Genomic DNA, 26,873 nt, shown 5'->3' on the forward strand with positions numbered 1-26,873 from the left:
TGTTAGGATTAATCTCATCAGCACAGAAAGGCAACTCAGAGCATTGGCATAAGTAAGAATATAAATGCTGAAAATCTGAATGAAAATGATCGCAAATCATCTCATTTCCATAGCAGGCCTAATCACCATCAATCTATGGCAGAGGAAATTAGAATGGTATTCCTCCTTAGATTCTGATTCAGGGTAAAATGGAGCGTGACAAGTTAGTATTGTCTCCAGAACCTTGGTGCCGTAACTTCAAATTCAGGGTCAGTACCACATATTAAACAGTCTACACTAAAGTAGTGGTAGCATGAATTTGGTGTTTACATTCTCAAATTCTTGGCAGCTGTGTAATTATTCTTTATGTTCAGTTCATTGGTGGTCTTTGTTATCATCTAACAGTTTTTTGGGAAGTGGAGGAAAAGAAGGTGCCCTGAAATGAATTGCATTTGTGATTATAAATTGACCCCCTTGGGCATATTTCAAAACCTTCTTTAGTTCTAAGTTATGGTGTGAATATTGTTTTAATTCAACAATTAAAGGCCAGATATCAGAGCACAATGTGGTTCAGGACAAGGAGCTGAATTTGCTGAACAAACTATTTCAATAGAGAATGTTGAACAATTGATACAATGAGTATAGTGTTAACCACATTAAGATACTCATGTGCAGAACCATACTATGCTCTTGTGACTTAAACATACATTGCAAATGTTATGTTGAACTGCAATGGGTGTTCTTTCCAAGTTCAATTTTCTTGCAGCAGTACTGTTATTTTGCACTGTTAACACAAACGATGTTTAAAAGAAACACAACATGTTATCTAACCATTCTTACCTATTTTTAAATTTAAAACATTTACAGAATGGATCTTTTATGCACATTTAATTAATACCTGAGGAAGACCATTACCAGTGTCACATCATTACTCTTGATCTTGTCCAGTGGCACCATCTTCCTCTTCAGCCGTCCTCTGGATTCAAAAGTGACTTGATTCCAGCATAATTCTGAAGGTTCAGAACTGATTGATGAATTGTTTGTGGTAAATATAGAACTTGACAGGACAGATAGATTGCATGACTCTTCTGTTTTGTATGGTTGATCTGCACATGTTCCTGTCAAGAGACGTGAAATGTTTAGTGCTTTCCCAAATGGTTCTTCACTATCTTAAATGGCCTTAGGCCAGGTTGGAGAGGATTTTTACCATTTTTCTTTGTGGTTTTGATGGCATCCTTGAAACATTACTGTTGATCATCGCTGATCGGTGGGACTAGCCCTAAATCATTGAACAAGAAATTCCTCCACTGCATTTGTCTGCCAATTTTAATATGTTCTGAAAGCAGTACCTTGTTGCTGTACTGTGTGGTTCTCTCCCAGACTGCTACAACAAAACTCATTGCAAATGCAAGCAGCAGCATCACATTTACTTAATGTTTAAATAAATAATCTCAGATATGAAGCTATTTCAGGCCTAAATCTCACACTTCCAGCATTCAGATTTTTCCTATCTCCTTTTCTGGTCATTTTTGATGTCATGAAGTCATGCAGTTCTTCAGCGTGCAAACAGGCCCTGTGGCTGATCATTCAGCCCTTATCCCTCTGAACATTTCCAACCAAGGTTCCTGTCTAAAAGTCTCTTGAGCTTTACAATTATCTTTGCATCCACCACTTCCACTGGCCACTCATTCCATGTACCCACCACCCTCTGTGTGAAGAAAGTGCCCCACAGATCGCACTTAAATCTTTTCCCTCTCTTAAATCTATGTCCTCTACTTTTTGATTCGCCTATCCTGGGAATATGACTATTACCTCATCTATACCCCTCATGATTTTATAAACCTATACAAAATCTCCCCTTAGCTTTTACACTCCAGGAAGAAAAGTCTCAACCTAATCAGCCTCTCTTTATGTCAGGCCTAGAGACTTTATGAACCTTTGCTGCACTCTTGCCAGCTTAATGATATCTTTCCTATAATTGGCTGACCAGATTTATGCACAGTACTCTTAAATGTGGTCTCACCAACATCTTGTACAGTTGTAACATGACAACTCTGCTCCTATACTCAATGCTTTGAGGAAGGCAAGCTGCCAAACACCATTTTCGTCATCCTGTCTACCTGTGTCTCCACTTTCATGGAGCAAGGTACCTGTTCCCCCAAGTCTCTGTTCTACATCTCCAGGGTCCTATCATTCATAGGTAAGCCTTGTCTGGGTTAACCTACCAAGGTGCAACAGCTTGCACTTGTCAAAGGTAAATTCCAGCTGCCATTCCTTGGGTCATATTCCCACTCCATCTAGGTCCTGTTGTAACCTTACTATGCCTCCAAGTTTTGTGTCTTCCATAAACTTACTAACCATATGAACTACATTTTCATGCAAGTCTGCAATATTGATGACAAAACAACAGTGAACCCATAATCGATCCCTGTGGGACACCACTGGTCACAGGCCCCCAATCTGAGTAACAGCCCTCCACAAGCACAATGTTATCACTCATTTAGAGAGGACTAGAATATAAATGTATGTCTAAATTCAATTTAAAAGGTAAGATTTTAATTTTAAAAATTAAAAGTGAAGATGTAACATGGAAGCTTTGTAAGGGATTTGTCAGAACATGTTTAGAGTAATGCAAGTAGTTTAGGGCCCATATCTAAGAAAGAATGTGTTGGGTTTGGAGACAGTGCAGAGGAGGTTAACAAGAATGATTCTGGGGATGAGAGGGTTAATGTATGAGAAATGCTAGATGGTTCTGGATCTGTACTTCCTGGAGTTTGGAAGGATGAGTTGACATGGAAAGATACTAGAACGCGTAGAGCATTGGCTGATCAGCAAGCAACAGAGAGTGAGAATAAAGGGATCCTATTCTGGTTGGCTATCGGTTACCAGTGGTGTACCACAGGGGTCATTGTTGGGGTCAATTCTTTTCATAATATATGTTAATGATTTGCTGAATAAATGGCTCTGTCGTTAAGTTTGCAGATGATATAAAGATAGGTGGAGGGGAAGGTAGTGATGAAGAAACAGAAAGGCTGCAGAGAGACATAAATTAGGAGAATGGGCAAAGAAATGGCAACTGAAATGTAATATTGATAAGTGTACAGTCATGCCTTTTGGTAGAACGAATAAAAGACCAGATGATTATTTGGTTTGGGAGAAAATTCAAATTTCGGAGGTGCAAAGAGACTTGGGAGTCCTCATGCAGGATATCCTAAAGGTTAACTTCAAGGTTGAGTTGTGGTAAAGAAGAGGAATGCAGTGTTGACATTCATATTGAGAGGAATAGGAAATAAAAGTAAGGATGTGATGTGGAGGCTTTGTAAGTCACTTGTGAGACCTCACTTGGAGAACGGTTCAATTTTGGGTTCCATATTTAAGAAAGGATGTGCTGGCATTGGAAAAGGTTCAGAGAAGATTCACAATAATGATTCCTGGAATAAAGGGATTAACATATGAGGAACATTTGACAGCTCTTAGACTGTGCTCATTGGAGTTCAGAAGAATGTTGGGGGGGTGCAGTGGTGGGGGGGGGGGGGGAGGGAGGTGGGCTTATTGAAGCATTTCAAATATTCAAAGGCCTGGACAGAGTAAATGTGCAAAGTTTTTTTTTCCCCATGGCAGGGTGACTAGGACAAAGGGCACAACTTCAGGATTGAAGGACATCCATTTAAAACAAAGATGAATGCAGAGGAATTTCTTCAGCTAGAGATCGGTGAACCTCTAGAATTTGCTACCACGAGCAGCTGTAGAGGCCAGTTCGTTGGGTGTATTTAAGGCAGAGATTGATGTGTATCTGAATAGTCAAGAAATCAAAGGTTATGGGAAGAAGGCAGGGGAGTGGGGCTGAGTGGAAGAATGGCTCCACTCGTGACAGAATGGAAAGCAGACTCGATCAGCTGTATGGCCTAGTTCTGTGCCGACATCATATAGTCTGATGGTCTTAAAAAAGGAGGATCTCATCCAAAAATACCAAATATTGAAAGATCTGTATAGAGTGGTCTTGGAGAAGATGTTTCCAGAAGTGGGGGAATCTAGGACCTGAGAGCACAGCCTCAGAATAAAAGGACATCCCTTTAGAACAGAGTTGAGAAACATTTATTCGGCCAGAGGGTGGTGAATTTGTTACCAGACACCTGTGGAGGTTAACTCATTGGGTATATTTAAAACAGAGGCTGATAGGCTTTTAATTAGAAAGGGTATCAAAGGTTTTGGGGAGAAGGCATAAGAAGAAAGCTTCATCCATCAGCCATGGTTCAAACTTTTATCAGATCCCCTTGCAATCTTCTCTGTTCCAAAAATCTCAGGTTATGTCTGCATAACTAAAGTCCATCTTGCAAATCTCTTCTGCAAAAACCTCTGCATTTTTCCTGAAGTATGGTGTCCAGAATATTGACTAAAATGTTGAAAATCTGGTTTGCCACAATTATTGACAAGCTGCCACAAATCCATCCTTTCTGTGAAGGTTCATCATAATTCTATTGTCCTTGTAGTTTTTGGCTCTGTTTATGTCCATGTTCCCACATGCTTTTTTAACCAGTTTCTCACCCTGCCACCGCCACATTCAATGAACTATGAATATATTCCTTCAGAGCTCTCTGTTGTTATCCTTCTGCTTCATATTACCTCATCTCTTGCTTCGCTTTAAACTGTCTACAATTTTTAAAACAATGTCTCTGAATTTTCTCATCTTTAGTAAAGGGCTACTGGCCTGAGGAGCTAACACTGTTTTCCTCTCTCTGCAGATTCAGATCCACTTTATTACACATTGATGATTTCATTACAAACATTTAGGTTCTGAATTATTTTGCTTTTATTGCAGTACAAATTGGGAGCAAACATTGGTCTCCAGAAGTAAACTTGCACTGTTCGCACATTGTTATAATTAATATGTAACCTTATTTTTTTTCTGCATTATTTTTGTTGGCTTACCCTGATTCCTTGTTGCTAAACTATTCAGTTTTTTAAAAAATTATATATATTTAGACATTTAGCATAGTAACAGGCCTTTTTGGCCCACAAACCCATGTTGCCCAATTATACACAATTCCCCAGCACATTTTACATTTTGAATGGTAGGAGGAAACCAGAGCCTCCAGGGAAAACCCACACAGACACAAGAAGCACTTTTAAGCTACAGCACCTGCGTAGGTCTCCTGGGACCCAGGTGCAATTACTAGGGAAATGGTGCTTCCAGCACCTTTTAAGCTACAGGGTATTCAGCCCCTTAAATAGCCAGGTCAATCAATACCCACCTTGTCAATCACACACCCCCCCCCCACCCCCAGCAACGTCCCAATGCCGCAAATGTTGAACTGTCACAACTGGAGTGGCATTGGCAGCAGCGGTAGTTCACGGCCCCCCACACAACACCCCACCACAGCCAAAACCTTTCTTTCCTCTGCAACAGTGATCCCTCTTCTCTCCCAACCCCCACCCTGTGGCAGAACCTCACTTTCCCCCAATCGTGGCCCACCCCCTCCACCCCGGGCCCCGCGGCAGCAACCCCTTTCCCCCCCCCATGGCCCCTCCCCCCCGGCAGCGACCTCACTTTCCCCGATTGTGGCACTCGCTCTCTTTCCCACAGGCCCCACAGTAGCAACCCTCTCCCCCCCCACCCCCCCCCCCATTGTGGCAGGCACTTAAGCCAGGGGTTTCCCTGTGATACCAGCATGCAAGCGATGACATCACAAGAGTAAATGGGTTGGCCATTTTCCTATTCAAATCGCTGGTGGACATGACCTAGTTAAGTTTAACTGGGTTCCCTGGCTACCACTGAGGTAAGTAGGGACCCAGTTGGATTTGGACCACGCTGACTGGGTCAGACCCTTTCAAGCTGCCACGTGAGTGGGGCACTAACCAGGCAAATGTCACAGCAGCTTGAAAGGGCCTAAGGAGAACATACAGACACCTGATCACTGGTGCTGCAACAGCGTTGTGCAACCACTACACTAACCATGCTGCCAAAATGTAATGTAATAGTTAATGTAGTATTAAATTATTGTCCCTTATTAAACTATTGAATGTGTTTGCAATCCTACTGTAATGAGTTTTAAATTATTTTACTTACCACAGGCTTTAAGAAATGGGTGCACAAAATTTCCCTGTGTGGAGTTATCTGCATGCATTGGATTAAAACTTGCCCGTATCTGAGCCAGTAGAAGGGTCAAAGCAGCCTTTTAGATCTACTATTCTGCAGGACAGTGGGGATAAGAAGATAAGGCAAGAACACTGATCCTTTTATTTCTCTCTTTAACTTGCTCTGCTGTATGTCTTACCAATATTTTATTGCAAAAATATGAATATTGAAATGCCATCTGCGCCCAGAGGAAGTAGGGCCCGGCATTAAGCCAACTATGAAAAAGGCACAACTCCATTCCTTCACACCACAAGACATCCTAGAGGACGTTGAGCCAAGATGTGTGTACGGTTGCCATTAATTTTCTCAGGATGATTAGTTGTGCCAGCTGCAGGAAGGTGGCATTAGCGATGCATGCAAACGCCCTTGCTGTTTGAACTGTGCTCCTTGAAGTTCTGTAAACTCATTCGAGCAGGTGGTGTGACATTCTTTGCAAGTCTACTGTTTATTTGTTTCTTCGTTTTGCTTCCACAATTAACCCTTTCAAATGCTATTTCATGATCAAATTGTTGAATGCTAACAGCACAGCAGTCCATTCAGCCCTTCTAGTCCATGCAGACTTTCTGCAAGCATATTCTGGAGATTTGATTTTTTTTTGGCCTGAACCTTGTGATCATTAAAGCAACACAAGAAAAGCATGGATGCCTAGAAATTGGATAGGATTAGATTAACTAAATTTTTGCACCTTTTAATTCTAGTCCCAATTTTGAAGTACTCCACCTAAGAAAGTGCAAAACTGGATAAAACTATTTGAAATTAAACTATCCTATTTTCTTTTATTTGAAACCAACTGAAGTCCCAGGATATGCACTTCTCTTCATAGTAGCTACCCTGATCATTGGGAAGGCTCATCTGACACAGATCAGCTGCAAAAGTGAGAGGGAAAATGAGAAAGAGGGGAACACACCAATGTGTACCCTCATGTCTTACAAAGATTGCTTTCTTCACACAGCACCTCACAGACAAATGCTCACTCCCAACCAACAGAAGCCACATAGTGTCCACAGCATTTGAACTGCTCTGAATGTAACATAATTAACTTGCTGTCAGAAAACACAAGGACTAGTTTGATGAGAATGACAAGGAGATCCAAGACCTAATAAACTGGAAATAATCTTGGATTGAAAATTCCGCCATGCATTAAGGGAAAAACAACAGGAGAAGTCTGAGGCCCAAAAGGAATCGTGATCGAAGGAACAAGTGCAAAAGGTGCACCAGCCCACTAATAGCCATGAAATGTTGTTAGGATCATCCATGTCCATTACACTAGAGGGCCCACGCATCTTGTGGCATGAATAGAGGAGAGACTAATAATCAGCTCTCACTGAAAGAAGCATTTAGGAGAACTCCTCAATTGTTATTTTATCCCTACAGCAATTGTCCTGGACTCCATTCCAGTACAAAAGATCCATGTGTCCTTGAATTCATTCCTGAAAAAGTTATAGATAAGCCACTAAACTGTAAGGCCAATGTATCAGGCAAGACCTGACTATAATTTTCAAATTTCAAACTTGGTGGAAAGGAATTTCACAAATTCACAACTTCATATCCCACATCTGGGAAAAAGAAGACATGCCACAGGTCTAAGAGTCTAGGTATTCATGACAAATTCAAGAGAAGAGGCAAACAAACGTTGGTGATTACTGAAGATCTCCCTGATCTCAATCATCGTGAGCATTCTCCTCAACCACCTTCTTACAGTGGTCAAAGAATCATAGTGTGCATTTAATTCATGTAGAAGCACAATCTTTACAACAACTCCGAGAAGAATGCAGGGAGTGAATCCTTTTATGAAGATGGAAAGAATATGGACATTGGGACAGAAGGGACCAAAACTTCCTTCTGAGGATTGCAGTTGGCAACCCAACAATCCTACTTGCTAGTTCCCACAAGGAGTACCATGAAAGGTGCACATCGAGGGGGCCAGCTTCATTTTTATTGCTGGGTTTGGGAGCTGAGTTGTTCCCGCCCTTGAGAAATATATGTACGCAGCATTTGTGAATTTTAATCTGGTCTCCAAAGCTCTGTGGAAGCTTAGTTTAAAAGTGTTAATGCTGCACCACACCACCAAGGCAATCAGATGGTGTGATAGCACAACCCATTAACAGGAGTATACATGGAGACCAATGAAATAGATAATATTTATCTTTTCTTTTCCATTGCAGATATCTTAAGCCCCTTTCACACTTGCACGTGGTCCCTGGAATTAACAGCCAATCAGCCTAAAAAGGGTCTAGAGTGAAAGGAAATTCTTCTCAATGCCAGTGTGAGGTGACATCATCTCATGCTGGGATAGACTGCCTCAACCCCTAGTATAATCCGCAGCATCTGCATATACCAGCATTGTAATAGGCAAGTTTAGGATGGGCAATTGCATTCTGGAATAGAAATGACCAAAGTTTTTGCATGAGTGCAGGAATGTGAAGGAAGAAAAGATTAAAATGAAGGTATAAACTTTGCTGTGGGAAAGTCGCAGTGAGAAAGAGAGAGAGAGAGAGAGAGAGAGGAAATAAATAGCAATAAAAAGCAATAGGAGACAATTTTTAAACAGCGTGGGGAAGTTGGTAATGCTATCGTGCACAATAAGCGATGGCAGATCTGACTTTCCAGAATGCTATGTGGCAGAGAAACCCCTCCATGAATGCTCCATGCATGCAGCCAGTCATACAACCCTTTCTCTGCTGCATGGAATTCTGGGAGGCCAGGTCAGCCATTGCTTTTTCCCACGGTATTTATACATTATGCACGATAGCTCTACCAACTTTGCCATGCTGTTTAAAAATTGTCCACTATTGCTATTTATTGCTTGCACTTTCCCACGGTCCCTTATAAAGGTTTATATAGTTTGGCGCATCAACAACAGGGGCTGAAGAGCTCATACTGTGCTGTACACAAAGCTTAATTAGGCAGGATCAATTTTGTTCAAATAACCATATAACCATGTACGGAGCGGAAACAGGCCATGTTGGCCTTTCGAGTCCACACCAGTTCACTGATTTTGTGCGCCCTCTTCAGGCATTGGTCCCGGTAGATCTTCATTCAATACATAATACATTGATCAGGATTTAGAGCAGGTCCACCATCGTCATGATGTCACCAGTAAAAGGTAGAACAGTCCTAACCCTAGGGATGGCTCCTTGCAAGGGTGAATGTGTCCCAGTTAAGAATGGTAAAGTGTCAACAGCAAAAATGCCATTCTTATCCTGGGACACTGAATGGCCGATTTAGTGGGAAGCAAATGTAAAAGGGGCTTAGTTAGGCTCTACTTCAAGAGGACCCCCCCCCCACCACCTGGGCACAATCTCTTCTCACTGCTACCTTTAGGCAGAAGGTATGGAAACCTGACAACCAGCACCTTTAGGTTCAAAAACAATTTCTTTCCAATTGCTTCCAGATTATTAAACCTCCCTTTGGTGAACTAATCATAGACCTGCTCCAACATGACAGGATGATTTCAAGTTACTTGTTTTGAACTAAGATCACTGTGAATATTTATATCTATCTTACGTACTTATTGAATCTTTTTTCTTTTTTAAATATTTTTATTGATATTTTACAATTAAAACATTGAATAATACAATTATGTATCCTTTAATTTAATTCGATTCAGGAAGGGCTCAAGCCTGAAACATCAGTAATTAATCTTTACCTCCCATGAAGACTGAGTTCTTCCAATATTTCTTGTTTTGACACTCTGTATCTGACAATAAATTCGTCATCATTGTTGCCATCGTCACCTCCCAATGCCTTCAACAAATATTTAGCAAATGCTTTCACATCATGCTCTTTGTAATACACTGAAACTATGAAGTATGTGTTTCTCTCAGAGGGCAAATTTTCTGAGCATCAATAATTTTCAACAAACACAAGCAAATATTGCTATTATTTAGCTCAGACTTATAGACATTGCCAATTTATATGAATATTTTAAATCAGTGTGACAGCTATTGCATATAATGAATTTTGCTCAATCATAATGATGTACAGATTCTGGCAAAGTGTTCAAAGAAGCCACAAATGTATTGCATTGAATGGTAGGTAAAAACCATTGCATACTTGAGAGTGCTGGAGAGACTCAGCAGGTCATGTACATCTCTCAGAAGTAGAGAAAGAGTAGCCAACATTCTGGGCCTGAGCTCTTCATCAAGGTATAGTACCCTCCATAAAGTTTGGGACAAAGACAATTTTTAATTTAGTTGCCTCTGTGCTCCACAGTTTTAAATTTGTAATCAAGCAATTCACTTGAATTAAAGTGCACATTCCAGAGTTTATTCAAGGTTATTTGTATACATTTTGGTTTGACCTTGTAGAAATTACAGCACTTATTTCAGGGCTACAGAAATACAGAGGCTACACTGCAAGATGCAAACCACTAGTTAGCAACAGAAAGGATGGTCAGATTATTGTTTACCAAGAAGTATTAAAAGAGTTTGCAGAATTCTGGAAAAAAAGTCTTATGCACAGATGAGATTAACCTATATCAGAGTTAACAGCAAAGTGTGGAGGTGTAAAAGAACTGCCCAAGATCTAAAGCATACTACCTTTGCCATGGTTTGCATCTTGCAGTACAGCCTGTGTATTTCTGTTCATGAAGTCTTCTGTGAACCGTAGTCATTGACACATCCATACCTGCTTCCTGAAGAGTGTTTCTGATCGTTCGGACATATGTTTGGGGATTTTTCTTCATTATGATGAGAATTCTTCTGTCATCAGCAGTGGAGTCTTCCTTGGAAGACCAGTCCCTTTCCAATTACTGAGCCTTTCGAGTCCATACTGGTTCACTGATTTTGTGCGCCCTCTTCTTAATTATGTTCCAAACTGTTGATTTTGGTAATCCAAAGGTTTGGGTGACATCTCACTGTGATTTTATTGTTTTTTTTCAGCCTCATAATAGCTTTTTTGACTTTTATTGGCATAACTCTGCTCCTTATGTTGAAAAATGACAACTACAGACTCCAAAGGTGATCAAAAGCTTAGAAGTAAGACTCGCTCTCTTATACCAACACCAGTGAAGCAAGTAAACAGACCTGAGTACTCAGAGACACCTGTGAAGCCCAAACATTATGGCGCCCTGAAATGAGGGAACTACTGTATGTATAAAAATTGCTGTAATTTCTACATGGTCAAACCAAAATGTATACAAATACGTTGAATAAAATCTGGAATGTGCATTTTAATTACATGTGAATTGTTTGATTACAAATTTAAAACTGTGGAGCACAGGGGCAAATAAATGTAGAAAGTGTTTGTCTCAAACAGTGTAATGTAGATAAATATTGGGAGAAATTGGTAAGATTAGAGTAGGTTACATACATTCACACATTTTAAAACAGATCTTATTTGAAATACTGAAGAATTCATATTCAGTGACTTTACAGAAATTATGGAGAATGCTATGCACATTTCACAAGTAGTTGCTAATTGAAATGATGTCATGAAATGAAGTGACTGGAGACAGGTTGTCTGTGTTGAACATTTTTACAAGGCTTCTGACCATTCTGCAAAGTGCACAGAAAGGTCACTCCTGAGAAGTTTGTTTACCTAAGACAACAGATGGGAGAAAAAGACTAACTCCTATTGTTTGCTGGAGAAGGTGGGGTGGGGGGGGGGGGGGGTGCAAGTGAGAGAGTCACATGGGCTTCCTAGCAGTTAGAGAGAGAGAAGGTTGAAACAAGTTCTCTCAGCCAGTGTGTGTGTGACACTGAAAGAAAGATGAACAGAGCAAGCCAGAAAACTTGTTGGAACTGAAACAAAAAACTCCAGAGTGGTAGATGGCTGGAAGTCCTATCTATCTGATGTTTCTCTTGGAATAAGAAACAGAAAGGAACTCTGTGGTAGCCTGAAAGAAAGAGGTTATCACCTGGAGAACCCTGATGGGGCAAATTTCATCAGCAAGACATTGAGGTGACTAATGGTGGTACCTCCGTTGTGGAAATCCTGGAACAACAAATCTCTCTGCAACCCGACAAGAACCGTCCTTAGTGATAAACATTTGCCTTTCGAGCACTAAAGCCTGGTGAACTTTATACATGTTAAATTCTGTGCACAGTATAAGAATTGCCTGCAACCAGAGAACTTGGAAAAATGAGGAGTGAGATTGAACTGTGAACCAAAGAACTTTTCTTAAATTTACACACAAATTACATACATGTGCACTTAGAATTAGAAGGGGGTTAAGTTGAGTTAAGTAAATAGAGATAAGTTAAAGTTTGATTCTGTTTTCATGTTTAAAGATAATTAAAAACAACTTTTGTTTAAGTAACTATTTGTCATGGTGAATATCAATTGCTGCTGGGTTTTGGGGTCCTTTGGGCTCATATTAACAGTATGTGCACAAAGCAAAAAGGCACCTGAATAAAACGGCTGCTTCAGCGTGAAGGTTTTGCATTGCGGCACTCATTTTCAGGTTTCTCCTGAATCTTAATAAAGTTAGATTGAGCTTCAGAGAAAATGGAAAATTTCTCTTTGATGTATTATTTGAAATTCTCTTCAAGACCTGCTTTGAAACACTCTTCAATTAAATGTGAGTATGCATCCAAACATCTGAAGAGGATGTTCTTGATTTAATTTGGTGTACCCTTACCAGTCAATTGCATGGAATTTAGCCAATGAAGACTGACCTTGATCATAAATATCGGTGTCTTTCTTACTTTGCCAAGATGGAATTCATACGCACAGCATGCTAATTAGATGTGCATTTTCATTAATCTTTTAGATCATCATTTCATTCCTGTGTTTTTCCCTTGATAGATTTGTCTCTGGGATTTACCAATTATAGAACATTTAAAACTGAAGATTGTTTAATTAGTTTGTGCTATGAGGACCAAACTTCTGCTTCTCAGGATTATAAATTTTGAACATTTCTATTGTGGATGTGAGCATATCAATCACAAGATGCTAATGCCTCGAACAACAGAAATAATGCTGTCATATTCCATAAAGAGGGAGTGTAAAATAGGCAGATGGATGCTTGACCTATTATACATGCACGCTCCTATTTTCTTCTTTCTTTTGGAATATTTCCAACCCTACAATAGGCAAGAATTCATGTTTGAATTTAGTTTAGATGAGACTTCTGAATTCTGTACATAACTGAATTCTTTCCTATTTCTATTGATGATAATTTTTAAGTTGATGAAATAGATTGACCCTTTTTTTGGGTTAGTCGTATTCAGTGCCATTCATCAAAATAGTTTAAAAAATGAAATTTATGAAGCAAAGTAGTTTAAAAATATAGAAATAAGCCAATATTTCTTCAGACCAGCTATAAAGTCTCTGGTTTCATGAGCTCCATGTTTTCCTATGACCTGACGGTACTTTATCACTTTGAACAGGAAGATGATGAACAAGTGCAAATCAGTTCATTTTGACTCTAGGTGGGAGGGTTAGATGGAGGTATTAGGTCAGTTATGTCTTATTCACCTCTCTCAAGTTTCGTTTATGTTGAAGTAATTGAAAATTAACATCAAGAGAAATGTATAAGGGGTGGCTAATATAATTCATTGCCATGAAGTCAAAATTGTTTTCCACTTTTTTCAGATGAGTAAAACAGAAAACTCAGTACAGTTGCACGTTTCTAAGGGTATCCATGGGGTATCAATGAATTGCTAAAGGAACTGAGGGAGAAGGTAATTGGCAATAGCTACAGGCCTTTCTGAAATTGCCTTTTTGAGTATGTTGTGAAAACAGGTAGGGCTACTCTTAATGTTCGAGGTTTAAATACATCAGTTTTTGTTTCGATGGAATGTAAATTTGTTTCGGCAACATAATGTGCCTCTACTTCCTCAGGAGTTTGCGGTGGAGCTAGTGGACCGGTACAGATTTGAAGGGCCGACATGGCCTGTTTCAAATGGTTATATGGTTATATTAATACATTTAATGAAGTTATGGACAAAGAAAAAGAAAATGATAGGTTTTAGTGGTGAATTGTCGACCTTGACTCCGTTGTATAATAATCAACTTATTTTTTTTCTCAATACATAATCGAAGTTTATTACATTGGAGATTTAAAGGTGTGGAAAATTTGGGAGATTGTTTTAAAGAAGGGTCTGGGATTAGATAAATTTCAACTTGCTTTTGTATATTTAGCATTATCTGTAGCGAAAAAGTGTATTGCTAGTACGTGGAAAGATACGAATATGATTGATATTAATAGATGGCATAATGAGATGAAATATTCTTTAATAATGGAAAAAATCACATATGTTTTGCGTGATAACTATAGTTTTTTTTATTAATAAGTGGTTGTTATATTCAGAATATTTACATTTTGATTTACATTGATTAGATCTTAATATGTATGCTTAATTTTTCTTTTTTTCTCTTTTTATGGCTCTCCTTAGGAGAGTTGGCTGAAAAGGGGGGGTGGGGGGGTTCTCTTTTTTTTTCTCTTTTTCTTTTTTTTCCTTTTTTTCTTTCTTTTTTCTTTTATATATATAAAATATATCATTCATGTTTAGTTTATTGTTATGTATGTTACTTATTATCTGTATTTTGAATGAATAAATAAAATTTAAAAAAACAGGTATGGAAATACTGTTATATTTTAAATTTATGCTTAATAGAAAATGCTTTGAGAAGATTTCTACAATTTTGAAGCACGTGACAGAGATAGAACTTCCAACTTGGCAGCTGTAATTCGAGTCCCATCTCCACAAACAAGATGGTATCATCTGTAGTTCAATGGTTAGCAGTCTTGCACCTTCATTCAGAAGGTTGTGATTACAGATCTCACTCCAAATCAAGTCAAGTTTATTGTCATCTGGTTGCACAAATACAACCAGTCAAAACAGCGTTCTCTGGTCCTCAGTGCAAAATATGCAGACATACAACAAGGCTAACACACTACAGACAAACAATACATATGCAGGATAAATATTCATATATACAAATAGATAAATCAATATTGTTTTGTAAACATGGGAGTCTCAGATGGTTAGTGTGAGCAATTAGTTTGGTCGTTCAGAATACTCACTGCCCGTGGATAGAAGCTGGTGGTTCTGGCTTTGATACTCCTGCATCTCTTTCCCAACAGGAGCAGCTGAAAAATGCTGTTTGAGGGGTTGAAGGGATCCTCAATAATTTTACACACCCTCTTTATACAATGATTCCAGTTGATCACGTCAATGGTGGGGGGGGGGGGGGGGTGGAGGGGAGGGAGACTCCAATGATCCTCTCTGCCACTCTATAGTCCTGTGGATTGACCTCTGATCCTTTTCCCAACAGTAACCATACCACACTATGATGCAGCTGGCCAGGATGTTCTCGATAGAGCTCCTAAAGATGGTTGACATACTGTAATGGTGGCCGGTAGCCTTGGCCGCTTCAGTCTTCTCAGGAAATGCAGTCGCTGTTGCGCCTTCCTGACAAATGAGAGATGTTGTGTGTCATAGGCCACTAGTTAAGTGAACGCTACTGAATTTGGTGCTTGGTCAGAAAAATCTAGGCTAATACTGCACCTCAACATGAAGGTGGTGCTGCAGTTCCTGACAAACTTTCTTTTGGATAGCGATCTCATCTTCCCTCCAGAGTTGACAAAAGGCATCCATGTCACTATTTTGAAGAAGGAAGTAAGTCATAATATAAACATTACTGATGCGGATTATTCAGTCATTGCTGTTTGGAAGATCTTGTGTCCACTAACTGTCTACAATGTTTCATGAATTACAAAAAGTATTACAGAAAATATTCTGGTATCATCTCTTATATTTTAAGTCATGATGTATACTTTTATATTTTGTTTTTCTTTTTGTAGATAATTATAACTCCATAACCCATATCATACTGCCCTTGCTTGGTGTTAATTGATCTTTCTATAATTGTACTCTTTATATAGTGTGGGACATAACCTATTAGTCTTCTTGCAGAAGAACCCTTTACACAGTACTCAGTATTTATGACAAATAAATTTAAAACTTATTTATAGTGTTGTATTTTACCAATGATCCTTCTGTATTTAGTAACTAGAATATTTAATTTAACACAACTAAAAAATTTTACATTCGAATGGTATTCTTTACAATTTGTAGTGCTCCAATGAGCTCTACAAACATTCAAGCTTTTTGAAGCTTAAATCCTGCTATGATGCAAGATGTGCAGCTTTTGGTTTATGCATCAGTATCACCTTCTATTTTGTACCAAGACTTGAATGAGAGACTTGAAAACACAACTTTCTGATTCATGAATGCTATATTGGCTCTTATGAAATTGAATGGGTTTGTTTTCGATTGTGCAGTCTGCTCCTTGTGAATTTTCATTCCTTCTCTGCTGTCAAGAGTTTCTTTCCAAATGTATTCACTTGTCTTGATAGTACGTGGGCCTTCATATTTCAGGCTAGATGCCCTGTTTGCATTCACGGTTTCTCCCACACTCTTGTGAACCACTATTTTTGACAATAACATTGTAGCTGAAGTAGCACTGGCCAGGTCAGAGAAATTTAGTGTTCAGCATAGTGGGAGATGCTGCACACTTAAGAACAGAGATAACTATTCAATAATATTTCAGTATATACTCATTGTTGATGACTCAACACAATACAATCCCTTAGTTATCACTGGAGAGATGACGACTGCTAACAGAAGACCTGCAGATCACTTGAACGTGGCAAATTCAACACTAACCTTTTCCGATAATCTTGGGTGATCTTTGTTATATCTGTCAGCCAGCAGCTCACCATTGCACAGAGAGCATCAATGATACTCTTTTCAGCTTGACCTCACTGGTTACATAAAATGATTCGAGGAATGAAAATTAAACTCCAGATTTTGGCAGGGTTCCGATATAAACCAGGAGCAACTAAAGTTACACTGAAAGCCACAATTGAAAACCTCTTCAATCTCATGGAAAGGGTATCATTAATCATTATGCAGCTGAATTGTCCATCTTAGGTGCTAATGCCCAATAACATGGACACTTTCATGGTACTTTCATCATGTAGCAAATTCATTGTAGCACTCTTGAAAATTCAAAACCATGTATCAGGAAGATTAATTGGCCATCAGGTTGATTGCCTGCAGTTATGATGTTTAATTCCATTATGCTATCCACAGACAGAAAGCAATAACAAATATGAAGAGGCCTTGGGAAGTAATGAATAGTTATAAAGGATATTATTGGCATTCTTTTGTCTTCTTTTCGAGACCTGGCTGAAAATTTTGCAGGCAGTACAACCCAGCAAAAGTCAGTAAAATCATCATTGATTTCATTAACCAATACAACAGCTTGTCGACAGGATAGCTAAAATCAAGAGGAGGGAGAAGATTCCAGATTACATGACATTTTCTTTAGTCTGCTATGTGGCAGACAGAGTCACCATGAGCATTGCCCAGTATCCCGTGCAGTGAGGGAAAGAGAAGCAAAGGAGAGTCCCTTTAGAGTCGCTGAGCGTCCATGGATCCACCTCCAATGCTCCCAAACCTCTGCAACCACACAGACCCCTGTTCTATCCATTGGCTCCAGATCAAAACATCTTTACATTCAGGAAGCCTTAAGTGCCCGAGACCCATCTGAAGACCTGCTTGCCCTCAGCGCCCTCTGGAGCCCTAGTTCCAATACCTGGTTCCCAAGGTCCAGTTTCCTGCAGCCTGCAGCCTGTGAAGGACCTTCAACTGCTGATCCCCTTGCTGGTTTACTTCATGGTCACCATCCTGTAGGGTTATCTGCTATGCTTCTTCTCAATGGGGAGGGGAGGGTGTTTCTCCTTGTTTCTGGTGGCCTGCACTGGTCCTACACACCCCAGAATCTGCTGCCAGTACAGGCACTGTTATCTTGGGCACAGACCCCGCCATTGCAGGATTTTTTTTAAAATAACCGTCAGCTCCTTTAACAGGTTGCTTAAAACCTGTACAGAGCCATCAGCATTAGGACCAGGCGGTTGAACACTACAGAGGAGTTACTCTCCCTGACCTTGCATCAGTGGCAGCACTGCTATTACTGCAGGTCTGACAACACCACCATATGTTGATGATGAAGAAGATCTCCATCCAGGAGTGTGCACAGAAAGTAAAGAAATTTAAGTCATGGAGTTATTCTTCTATCTTAAAGAAAAAGAATCCATTTAAAATCTTTCTCCTATTTTTTCCCTTTCTACATCTATGAACCTCCTGTTTTTTCTGAACCTGGCCTTCAGACTCATCATAAGTATTAACTTCATGTAATAAACGTGCTCACAAATCCATAAAACATATCCCCAGTATGGAACTGAACATACAAATGTTAGTGTTCAGGGTAAGATTCATCAAAAGCCTCCAACAACTCTAACTGAAGCTGCCAGCTGGTACTACCGGCTGGTATTATCTGTTAAATTTTAATTAATTATTTCTATTAGGCACTCGTAGAATGATGCAAATTTGAGAAGTGTGTGACCAAGTACTTTCCTGAAGCTTTAAAAAAAACCAAGGTGATTCTCATATCAATGAAGCACTTGTACCAGTGGGAATTCTTTCCATTTCACAGGCTCTCGTGTTGTCAAGGAATAAAGGCAAAAATGTCATTGCCAATTATTGCAACAAAAGTTAAGAACATTTTTTAAAACAAAGCTCTAGCTTCCCATCACAGGTATCAATTTGTATTGCATTTTTTTTCACACTATGAACCATACTGACCAAAATACACACAAACATTTCCCTCCCTCCTTCATCCCCCCTCCCCACCCACTCAACGTTCAACCTATATGATACATTAAACCCATTAAACAATGTCATCACACAATGAAAATAAACAAGAAATTTGTGTCATCTACTTTTACACACTGGGTCAGTTCATTTCATTTTCTCCTTAATTGCATATTGAAAACAATACTGGGCTGTGACTACATTTTTTACCCACAATATTCAGTACACAGATTAAATACCAGATGGACAGTAATGTATATAAGCAATATATTTTGAGGGTTTTCTTTATATAAAAGTTCATAACAGAAACAGAATGTAATAATTTCATCAACCTTTATTTTACTGTCCACTCCTGAGCCCCAGGGTAATAATATCGAAAGTCTAATTGGCTCTTTGTCATAAGTCTGTTGAGAATTCATCAGACTGATTGTAAACTCTGATAAATCTCCTCCTTATGCCTGCAATTTTATTTTAACCCAAGAGAAGAGTCACTAGCAAAAATAAAAATGGAAAATACGTTTGGGAATAGAAGCAGAGTTAACGTTTCAAGCCATCAGCCTTTTATCAGAACTGAGAAGAAAAAAGAAGGGTTATTGAATACACAAATTAAGATTAGTTGTTAGTTCAAATCTGTACAGGTGCAGACGGATTTCTTTCTCACAGTAGATTCTAGAAGTGTATGCAAATTGTAACTCAGTCTGTGTCATGGCCTGGCCTCTATCCTGAAACAAATGGAGACCACTTGAAGGAGACAATCTCAATCTGTTTTGTATCAAAGTCAGATGAAGCCTTTGTTTCAGATTTCCATGACACAAGATTGACATTAATGTAATATGGAAACTGCGTTGTATTGATCTATGCTGCAGTTAAAGATTTTCACACAATGCCTTGTATTGTTGAATTAATGTAGGTTTCTTCTCCCTTTCATCTAAAACACAGTTTGTAAAGTGAATATTGCAGTGCATGATCTGAAATGTTTGTGTTTCAAGCTTGTGATTGATCTCTCTTAATTGCAGGTTTCCTAAGCACTGGAGATCAAGCGGCAAAAGGCAATTACGGACTTCTTGATCAAATCCAGGCCTTGCGGTGGATCAGTGAAAACATAGCCTTCTTTGGAGGGGATCCTTTACGGATTACAGTTTTTGGATCTGGAATTGGAGGATCATGTGTTAGTCTTCTCACTCTGTCTCATCATTCAGAAGGCAAGTATTTCCATAGCTAATAACTTCCATATCTAATATTCAGTAAGATCCCCAGTATCCAACATCTGATTGCCTGAGACACAAGACCTAACTAATACACCTACATTATTTACATTACTGTTTAAAAGATAAAAGACTGTGTTAAATGTAAAGTGATTTGGAAAAAAAAAGTATTGGCGTCCTTAATTAAGTAAAGTTCAATTTAATCGGGTAATTCCCACAACATAAAAAATTTAAATTTAAATTCAAACCCCAGTTACTGGGGCTGTAACAGAGGTGCACTAACCGCTATGCTATCCATGCTGTTGTTATAATTAACCCCCCCTCCCCCAAGTTTACAGATAAAGCCTTACTAATACCCTTAATAATATATTAATAAATAAAAGACTCTTTCTAGGCAGGGATAGGGAGACCCTTTGGAAGAGTCAGTCCAGCAGCGAGAGGCATCAACTGGCTCTTCATCCTGGGCATTGCCATTTTATTCAAACACAACTTTACTGAAACTTTATATCAAAACACCTGCTACTGGCCGAATGTTTGTTCCCATCTTCACCAAGAGGTCGTGTGTTGCTTCAGAGTATATTTACTTATAACATTTTAAACTTTTATTTCAACTTTAATTAAATGTTTATGTATTCTTACTTATTTTATTTTTTATTGTATTTATTTCCTCAATTTTGTTTTGCTGGTTGCTTGGTTTGCCAGTTACTTGAATTCCAGAAAACAGGGATTTTACTGTCATAGAATTTCAAAGGAAAAAATACTTGAGATTAAGGTACAAGCTGTGGATAAATGTTGTTGAGGTTGGAGAAGAACAAAAAAGATTTTCAAATAAAAATGAGAATGGGGAAAAAGTAAAGGTACACAATGAGTATGGGAAGAAACAAAGCCATCATCAGAGCAGTGGTTTGGGGATTTTAAGTTTTGAGAAGTCTGGGTAACCAGAAAATTTCAGTAATTCCCAAGATGTCACTATCTTGCACAACTGAGTCAAGGGTGGCTAGAGCTTTGCACAAGGGTTACCAGTCAGCCGTCAGGGTAAAATGTAAATCCACAGAGTTAGTGCAGATGAGTGAGATTGCAAAGGAAAAGTTGGAGAGATGCAAGGAATGCATGTAAATATGTGAGTAAGTGCAGGAAATAATAATTATTTCTGAAGAACGAACAAAGGAGGCCAGGAGTTGCTACAGGAAATGAGCTGACTTCAGCAAAGGTCTTTCAGTTGTATGAACACAACATCCAGAGCAGGAGAAGTTAAGAGCTAGCCCAAATTTTAATGAAAGATAGGAAATGGTCTTGGACGAATAGGCTAGGGAATGGAGACATTCTGTTGGAGGTTGCAGTCTCGCTAGAAATTAGGGATGAAGGTAGATATCACAGCAATCTAGGAAGCTAGCTGAAAAGTAGAGTTTAACCAAGGCATAATTTCTGACCAAAACCCACTGCACCACCAGAGTGTCGTTCTAAAACCTGCAGGTAACATTAATGAAAGACAGATTGACACTGCTGGGTAAATGAAGTTAACGTAACCTTAAAGATATTAAGATTCAGAGTGATTCAATGGCAGGGCAAAGTTACGGCAGCCAGAACATGAGAGGGAGCAGTGGAATCCTGCAGTAGAGAAGATTGGAAAGTCAAATCAGATTTCCTTCTCTGAATAACTACTCAATTAGATGGTTTTCTGAGAGAATCCTGTAGTTTTGTGGTCAGGATGACTAAGAACAGTTGTTTTTATTTTTCCAAATTTCTGATTACTAACTGAATTTAAATCCAATAGATGCTACAGTGAGATTTGAAGACTTTTTTTAGTCCAGGCTTGTAGATTAGTTGTCCAGTATTTTAACAACCTTAACAACACCATTTTGATTCAATACCATATTTATGTCTACTTGCAATACCAATACTCCCAAAATTCAGTTGGAGAAACATTTCCAAAGTATTTATTGTGGAGATCTAAGGAGTTTTTGTAATCCGAGTGATCTTGCTGTCAGGGATGTTGAATATTTGATGGGTCTTGGTTTAATTCCACTCTGCAGTGAGAGAAATGAGAAATTGTGGATCACCAGCTACTTCATAAAATGCAAGTTGAATTTTCCTCCATTATAAAGGTCAAGTTGTAGACACATGAAAACATTTTTTGAGATTGAAATGTTCAGGACCATACAAATTTATTATGCCTCAATGCCCAGTATCCATGCAATAGAGTACCAGTAAATCGCTGAGAATTGGTTTCCCTCAAAGTCAGACTGCTGCCTGGGATTAGGGAGAACCAGCAAGTTTTGAGTATGGCTGTAGCTGCATTGATCACAGAGAAAGAGAGTGAAATGAGGGGTCAAGGTTCACCTTTGTCTTTTATTGGAAATCAAGGGAAAAAATTGCATTAGTTTTGCAGCATGCTATCTCTTAAGGTACTGTTATTAACATGTATTGTTAAATTTAATAGCATAAACAGAATACAACAATATCTTTATATTGTGTGTTAATTTTGCTTCAAATATATCACTTAATATATTCAATATCTGTGTGGTTTGAACACAAAAACATACCTTTAATTAAAACATTATACCGAGAATTTTTAATTTTATTCCAAGCTACTGAAAATCACATTCAGAAGCTTTTAAAATGGGCTATTTTAGGAAGATGGCTTAGAAATTCCTGAACAATACTAAAGAGAATGTTGCTGAGTAATTGAAAATTGGTTAAACCAGGGTAGAAAAAAATTACATAAATTTCTGGCTATCTTACTGCCTTGTTTGGAAAATCAGTTGTTGGCATATTAATGAAAATTTCATTTACCTAGTGCCATTTTTCAATACAAAATTCCTACAAATGATATGAATTCAGCTTATCAGATTTATTCCAGTGAGATTTTCAACTTCGTTTGTTGAAGGTACCTCAACTACATGAGTAGAATGGTTTGGTAAAAGAGATCAAGGACTTGGTCATTTTCAGGTTCCTATCCCTCACAGATCTCTATATCTCAGCTTGTTCTTTGCTGCATTATGGAGAGGAGACCTCTTGTACCTTCCAATAAAGAGCAGGCTTGGGCATTTACTTGCATTGCAAGCTCCCTGATAAATGCAAGTATTCAAGGGCTACACTCAAATCCTAACGACCTTTGCAACTACCGACCAGGGGAGCTTGGCACTGATACCAGAAGATTTTAACAGTGCACAAAGTATTTGCCTTCTGAAGGCATTGGCACTATTCTTTAGTCCTGATGCAGGGTTTTGATCGAGGTGTTGATGTTCTCTCTTTCATATATTGCCTGACCCACTGAGTTCCTCCAACAGTTTGGCTTTTGCTCACTGTTCTTTACAAGCCTTTCCAGATCTGTCTAACACTCAGTAAAATTATTGATATCCAAGCTCCACCTCCACATACTCTCTAACTTTGATTATTTATCCCCAAATCATTCACAATGTGTTTATTATGTTGTGAAAGATATTTCTACGCTACAAAATTTGCACCAGCAAGCTAAATTCTGGCGGCTGTGGTATATGCGCGGAAATATATTCATTTTAATAGAGTTATCCATTTATTTAAGTCTTCCTCAACAATTTTAAGCAAGGGGAGGTCATTCATTTTATACAAATTTTTCATTATCCATTTTGATCCCCAAATCCCATTCTTTGGCCATCTAAATTGCATATTTTTTTGACAATTTGTATAATCTCCATCAATTAATGGCATAATCTCACTCTTATCCCAATTTATTTTGTACCCAGAAACCCTCCCATAATCTTCCAGTTGTATATGCAACCTTTGCAAAGAAGTCTCTGGTTCTATCAGATATATTAATACACTGTCTGCGAACAGACTAATTTTATGTTCATCTTAGTCATCCCAGAACCCTTTAATGACTGGATCCTGTCAAATAATTTCCACCAAAGGTTCTATAGCCAATACAAAAAGAGACAGAGATAATAGACATCCTTGTCTGCTAGATCTGGATAATGAGAATTTTGGAGATAATTGACCATTCGTCACAACTCTAACCTTAGGTTCATTATATAGGGCTCAAATCTAGTTTATAAAATTTTGACCTAATCCAAATTTCTCCAGTACTTTAAATTAAAAAATCCCACTCCAATCTAATAAAGGCCTTTTCCACATTCAAGGCAATTGCCACACTTAATTCACCTCTTTTCTGGACCAAATGCATTATACTAAGCAGTCTTGTTACATTGTTTGCTGATTGCCTTTTATTAACAAATCCTGTTTGATTTTTATTTATAAATTTTGGAAAAAAATTCACCAATCTGCTTACCAAAGCTTTGGCTACTATTTTATAGTTTGTATTCAACAAGGAAATTGGCCTATATGATGATGGTTTCATTGGATCCCTATCTTTTTTGGGAATTACCTGTTATTGTTGAGAAAGAATCTGGCAAAGTATGTGATCAAACTGCTTGATTCAATACCTCCATAAAAAGAGACATTAACAAATCCTTAAATTCTTTATACCATCCTCGCCAGGAAATCTATTAATATGCAATGAATTAAATGCATCTTCTAGCTCCAATTGAGTAAAAAATGCATTTAATTTCATCTGCTCAACCTAATCCAAATGCGGAAAAGCTAATTATGATGAATAATCATTGATTTTATTAATATCTCCTTGGCATTCTGATTTATATAATTTGGAATAGAATGATTTGAAGGCCTCATTAATTTCTTGTGGCTTAAAAGAGATTCTATTGGTTTCTGTTTCAATTGCATTAATTGTTTGAGAGACCTGCTCTATTGTCAATTGCCAAGGTAGGACCTTGTGAACTTTCCCCCAGGTCATAGTACCTTTGTTTTGTTCTCATTATTGCTTCTTCTATGTTATAAGTTTGTAACTTATTATACTCAAGCATTTTATTAATAAGTATTCTTCACCTGTTCTGAGCTCCTCAACTGCATTTCCTTCTCCAAATGATGTATCCCTTGTTTTGTTCTAATTGTTCAACAATTAGTTGAAGTATCGAATTCACCAAGATGGGATTCATTCAGCATAAAAGTACATGAATAAGTCAATATTTCAACTTTATCCTCTTCTTTCCATCAAATCTATTAGTTGTACCTCTCATCCTATGCTGCAAGGATCTAAAGTTCAGGTAATTTCTTACGTGACTCAATTTTGTGGGCAGTTTTCTAGTGAGTGCATTCTAAACTAACATACAAAATTAGGAAGTCCAATTTGTTCTCAATATAATTTGCATTTAAAATTCTCCAGTACTTTTTTCCTGAATTCATAATCCCAGCACATTTTCAACAGTTTTCTCCTTGGAATCTGTATGTGATCTATTAAATCCAATATTGATTTCATTGTGATTGTGAACCAAGTGTTTGGTGTGGCAAATGTGATTGACTTTTTTGGATCATTGTGAACCTTGTGGTATTGGATGTCAACTGAAAGTGAATAATCTCATCAATATCGAAATCTCAAAATCTCAGAAGCATTTTTAGAATTAGTGAACTGCTGATACAGCTATCTTACCTCCAGCCTGAATATTTTTGATCTCATAAAATATGCATTATTAACTAGATTAAACCTCGTTAGAAATTAGAATGTCAATAACTCAGAATACCAGGCGCTCTAGGTTATATTTCAAATTAAAATTTAAATGCTTCACTGATTCCACACCATAATTAGTGAAATGAGCCCAACATATTGTAGAAGAGACTTCACAATGGTGGTTTTATGCCAGCAAGAGGTGCAGGTGGATATTAATAGGGCTCCATCTGAATATGCTGGTCAGATATTCTTCTTCACATAATAGTTATGATAAAGGGCTCAAGCCCAAAACATCAGTTATGTATCTTTATCTTTGCTTTATAAAGGGCAATGTTTGAGCTGCTCAGTTTCTCCGGCGTTGGGTTTTTAGTTAGTAAAAAGACTGGTTTATTCTGATTATCAACTTATCATATTTCTTGGACGTGGCCACATCAGTGCAGATACTTCATAATTTATTTTCCTTCTTCTCTCAGCTTAAAATCTTTTGTCGGGAAGTGATCTTGGAAACTGTTATTCATTTTCATTCACAGCCTCATTCTGCCACTGATGTATGCCCAGCTGGCAGGAAGTTGTGGGGTGGGAGAATTAATTGTGTGCTAATGCATCATTTGATGAAGTCAGAAGACATTACGCATTTGCATAACATCCTCTGGTAAAAGACTGTCCCTTCAAGCACGTTTTTCTACAGCTGCCAGAATTCAGAGCACTCAGTGAATTCACATCACATTGGTCTTTTCAAAATTTTTCTCAAACTAATGGACCAGAATGTGCATTGGGAATTATAGTCAGACCATCAGCAGTCTCGATTAGAACTGAGGAAATCTGATAGCAACCTCTAGAGTAGGCTACGTGTGCAGTTAAATGAGGATATCCTGTAGCAAAGATTCTCAGTGATTCTTTGCTTTGTTCAGACAGTGTGTTGTAAACTTCTGTGTCAATTTGACATCATGAATTATTCTAACTTAAAACCTATCAAAAATATTATTAAATAAGGAATTCACTAGAAATTTCCTGTACTGATGACTGGTCCCGCCTCCCAGCTCCTCACCTGGGGGCATGTATATAAGCTTGGTTTCCTGTCTAAACCCAGAACCCCTTTTAAGCCTGTGTTGTAAGCTAATAAAAGCGTTAGTACTCCCTCCAGTCGAGTGTGAGCTTTTATCTTCGCTGCAATTTTATTAGCTTACAAACAAAGATGGAGGCGTTACTCAAGCCCAGTGTGCTGTTGATAGACACCCCCAGTCCCCCGATGCGGCTGAGGAGTTCACATATTGGCTAGACTGCTTCCAGGCCTACCTGAACGCGACCAGGGACGTCTTCCATACAGACGAACTCCAGAGGTCGGCACTCATCTCAAGGGTAGGGACAAAGGAGTACGCAGTCGTCTGAGACTCCCTGACATACGAGGCTGCCATCGAGGTGCTGAAGGCCTGCTACATGAA

The 26,873-nt window shown here is 38.5% G+C and overlaps 1 protein-coding gene across 4 annotated transcripts in view; it reads left to right on the forward strand.

Annotated features, from left to right (window-relative positions):
- The window catches only part of nlgn3a (neuroligin 3a), a 401,317-nt gene that overhangs the window by 337,170 nt on the left and 37,274 nt on the right, over positions 1–26,873 (forward strand). For all 4 annotated transcript variants that reach the window (XM_069893055.1, XM_069893052.1, XM_069893054.1 and 1 more), the window contains one exon: positions 19,743–19,928. In XM_069893055.1, the coding sequence (XP_069749156.1) occupies positions 19,743–19,928 (186 nt within the window). The remainder of the gene's footprint in view (positions 1–19,742; positions 19,929–26,873) is intronic.

The sequence above is a fragment of the Narcine bancroftii genome, chromosome 8 (assembly GCF_036971445.1).
Source record: "Narcine bancroftii isolate sNarBan1 chromosome 8, sNarBan1.hap1, whole genome shotgun sequence".
NCBI lineage: Eukaryota > Metazoa > Chordata > Chondrichthyes > Torpediniformes > Narcinidae > Narcine > Narcine bancroftii.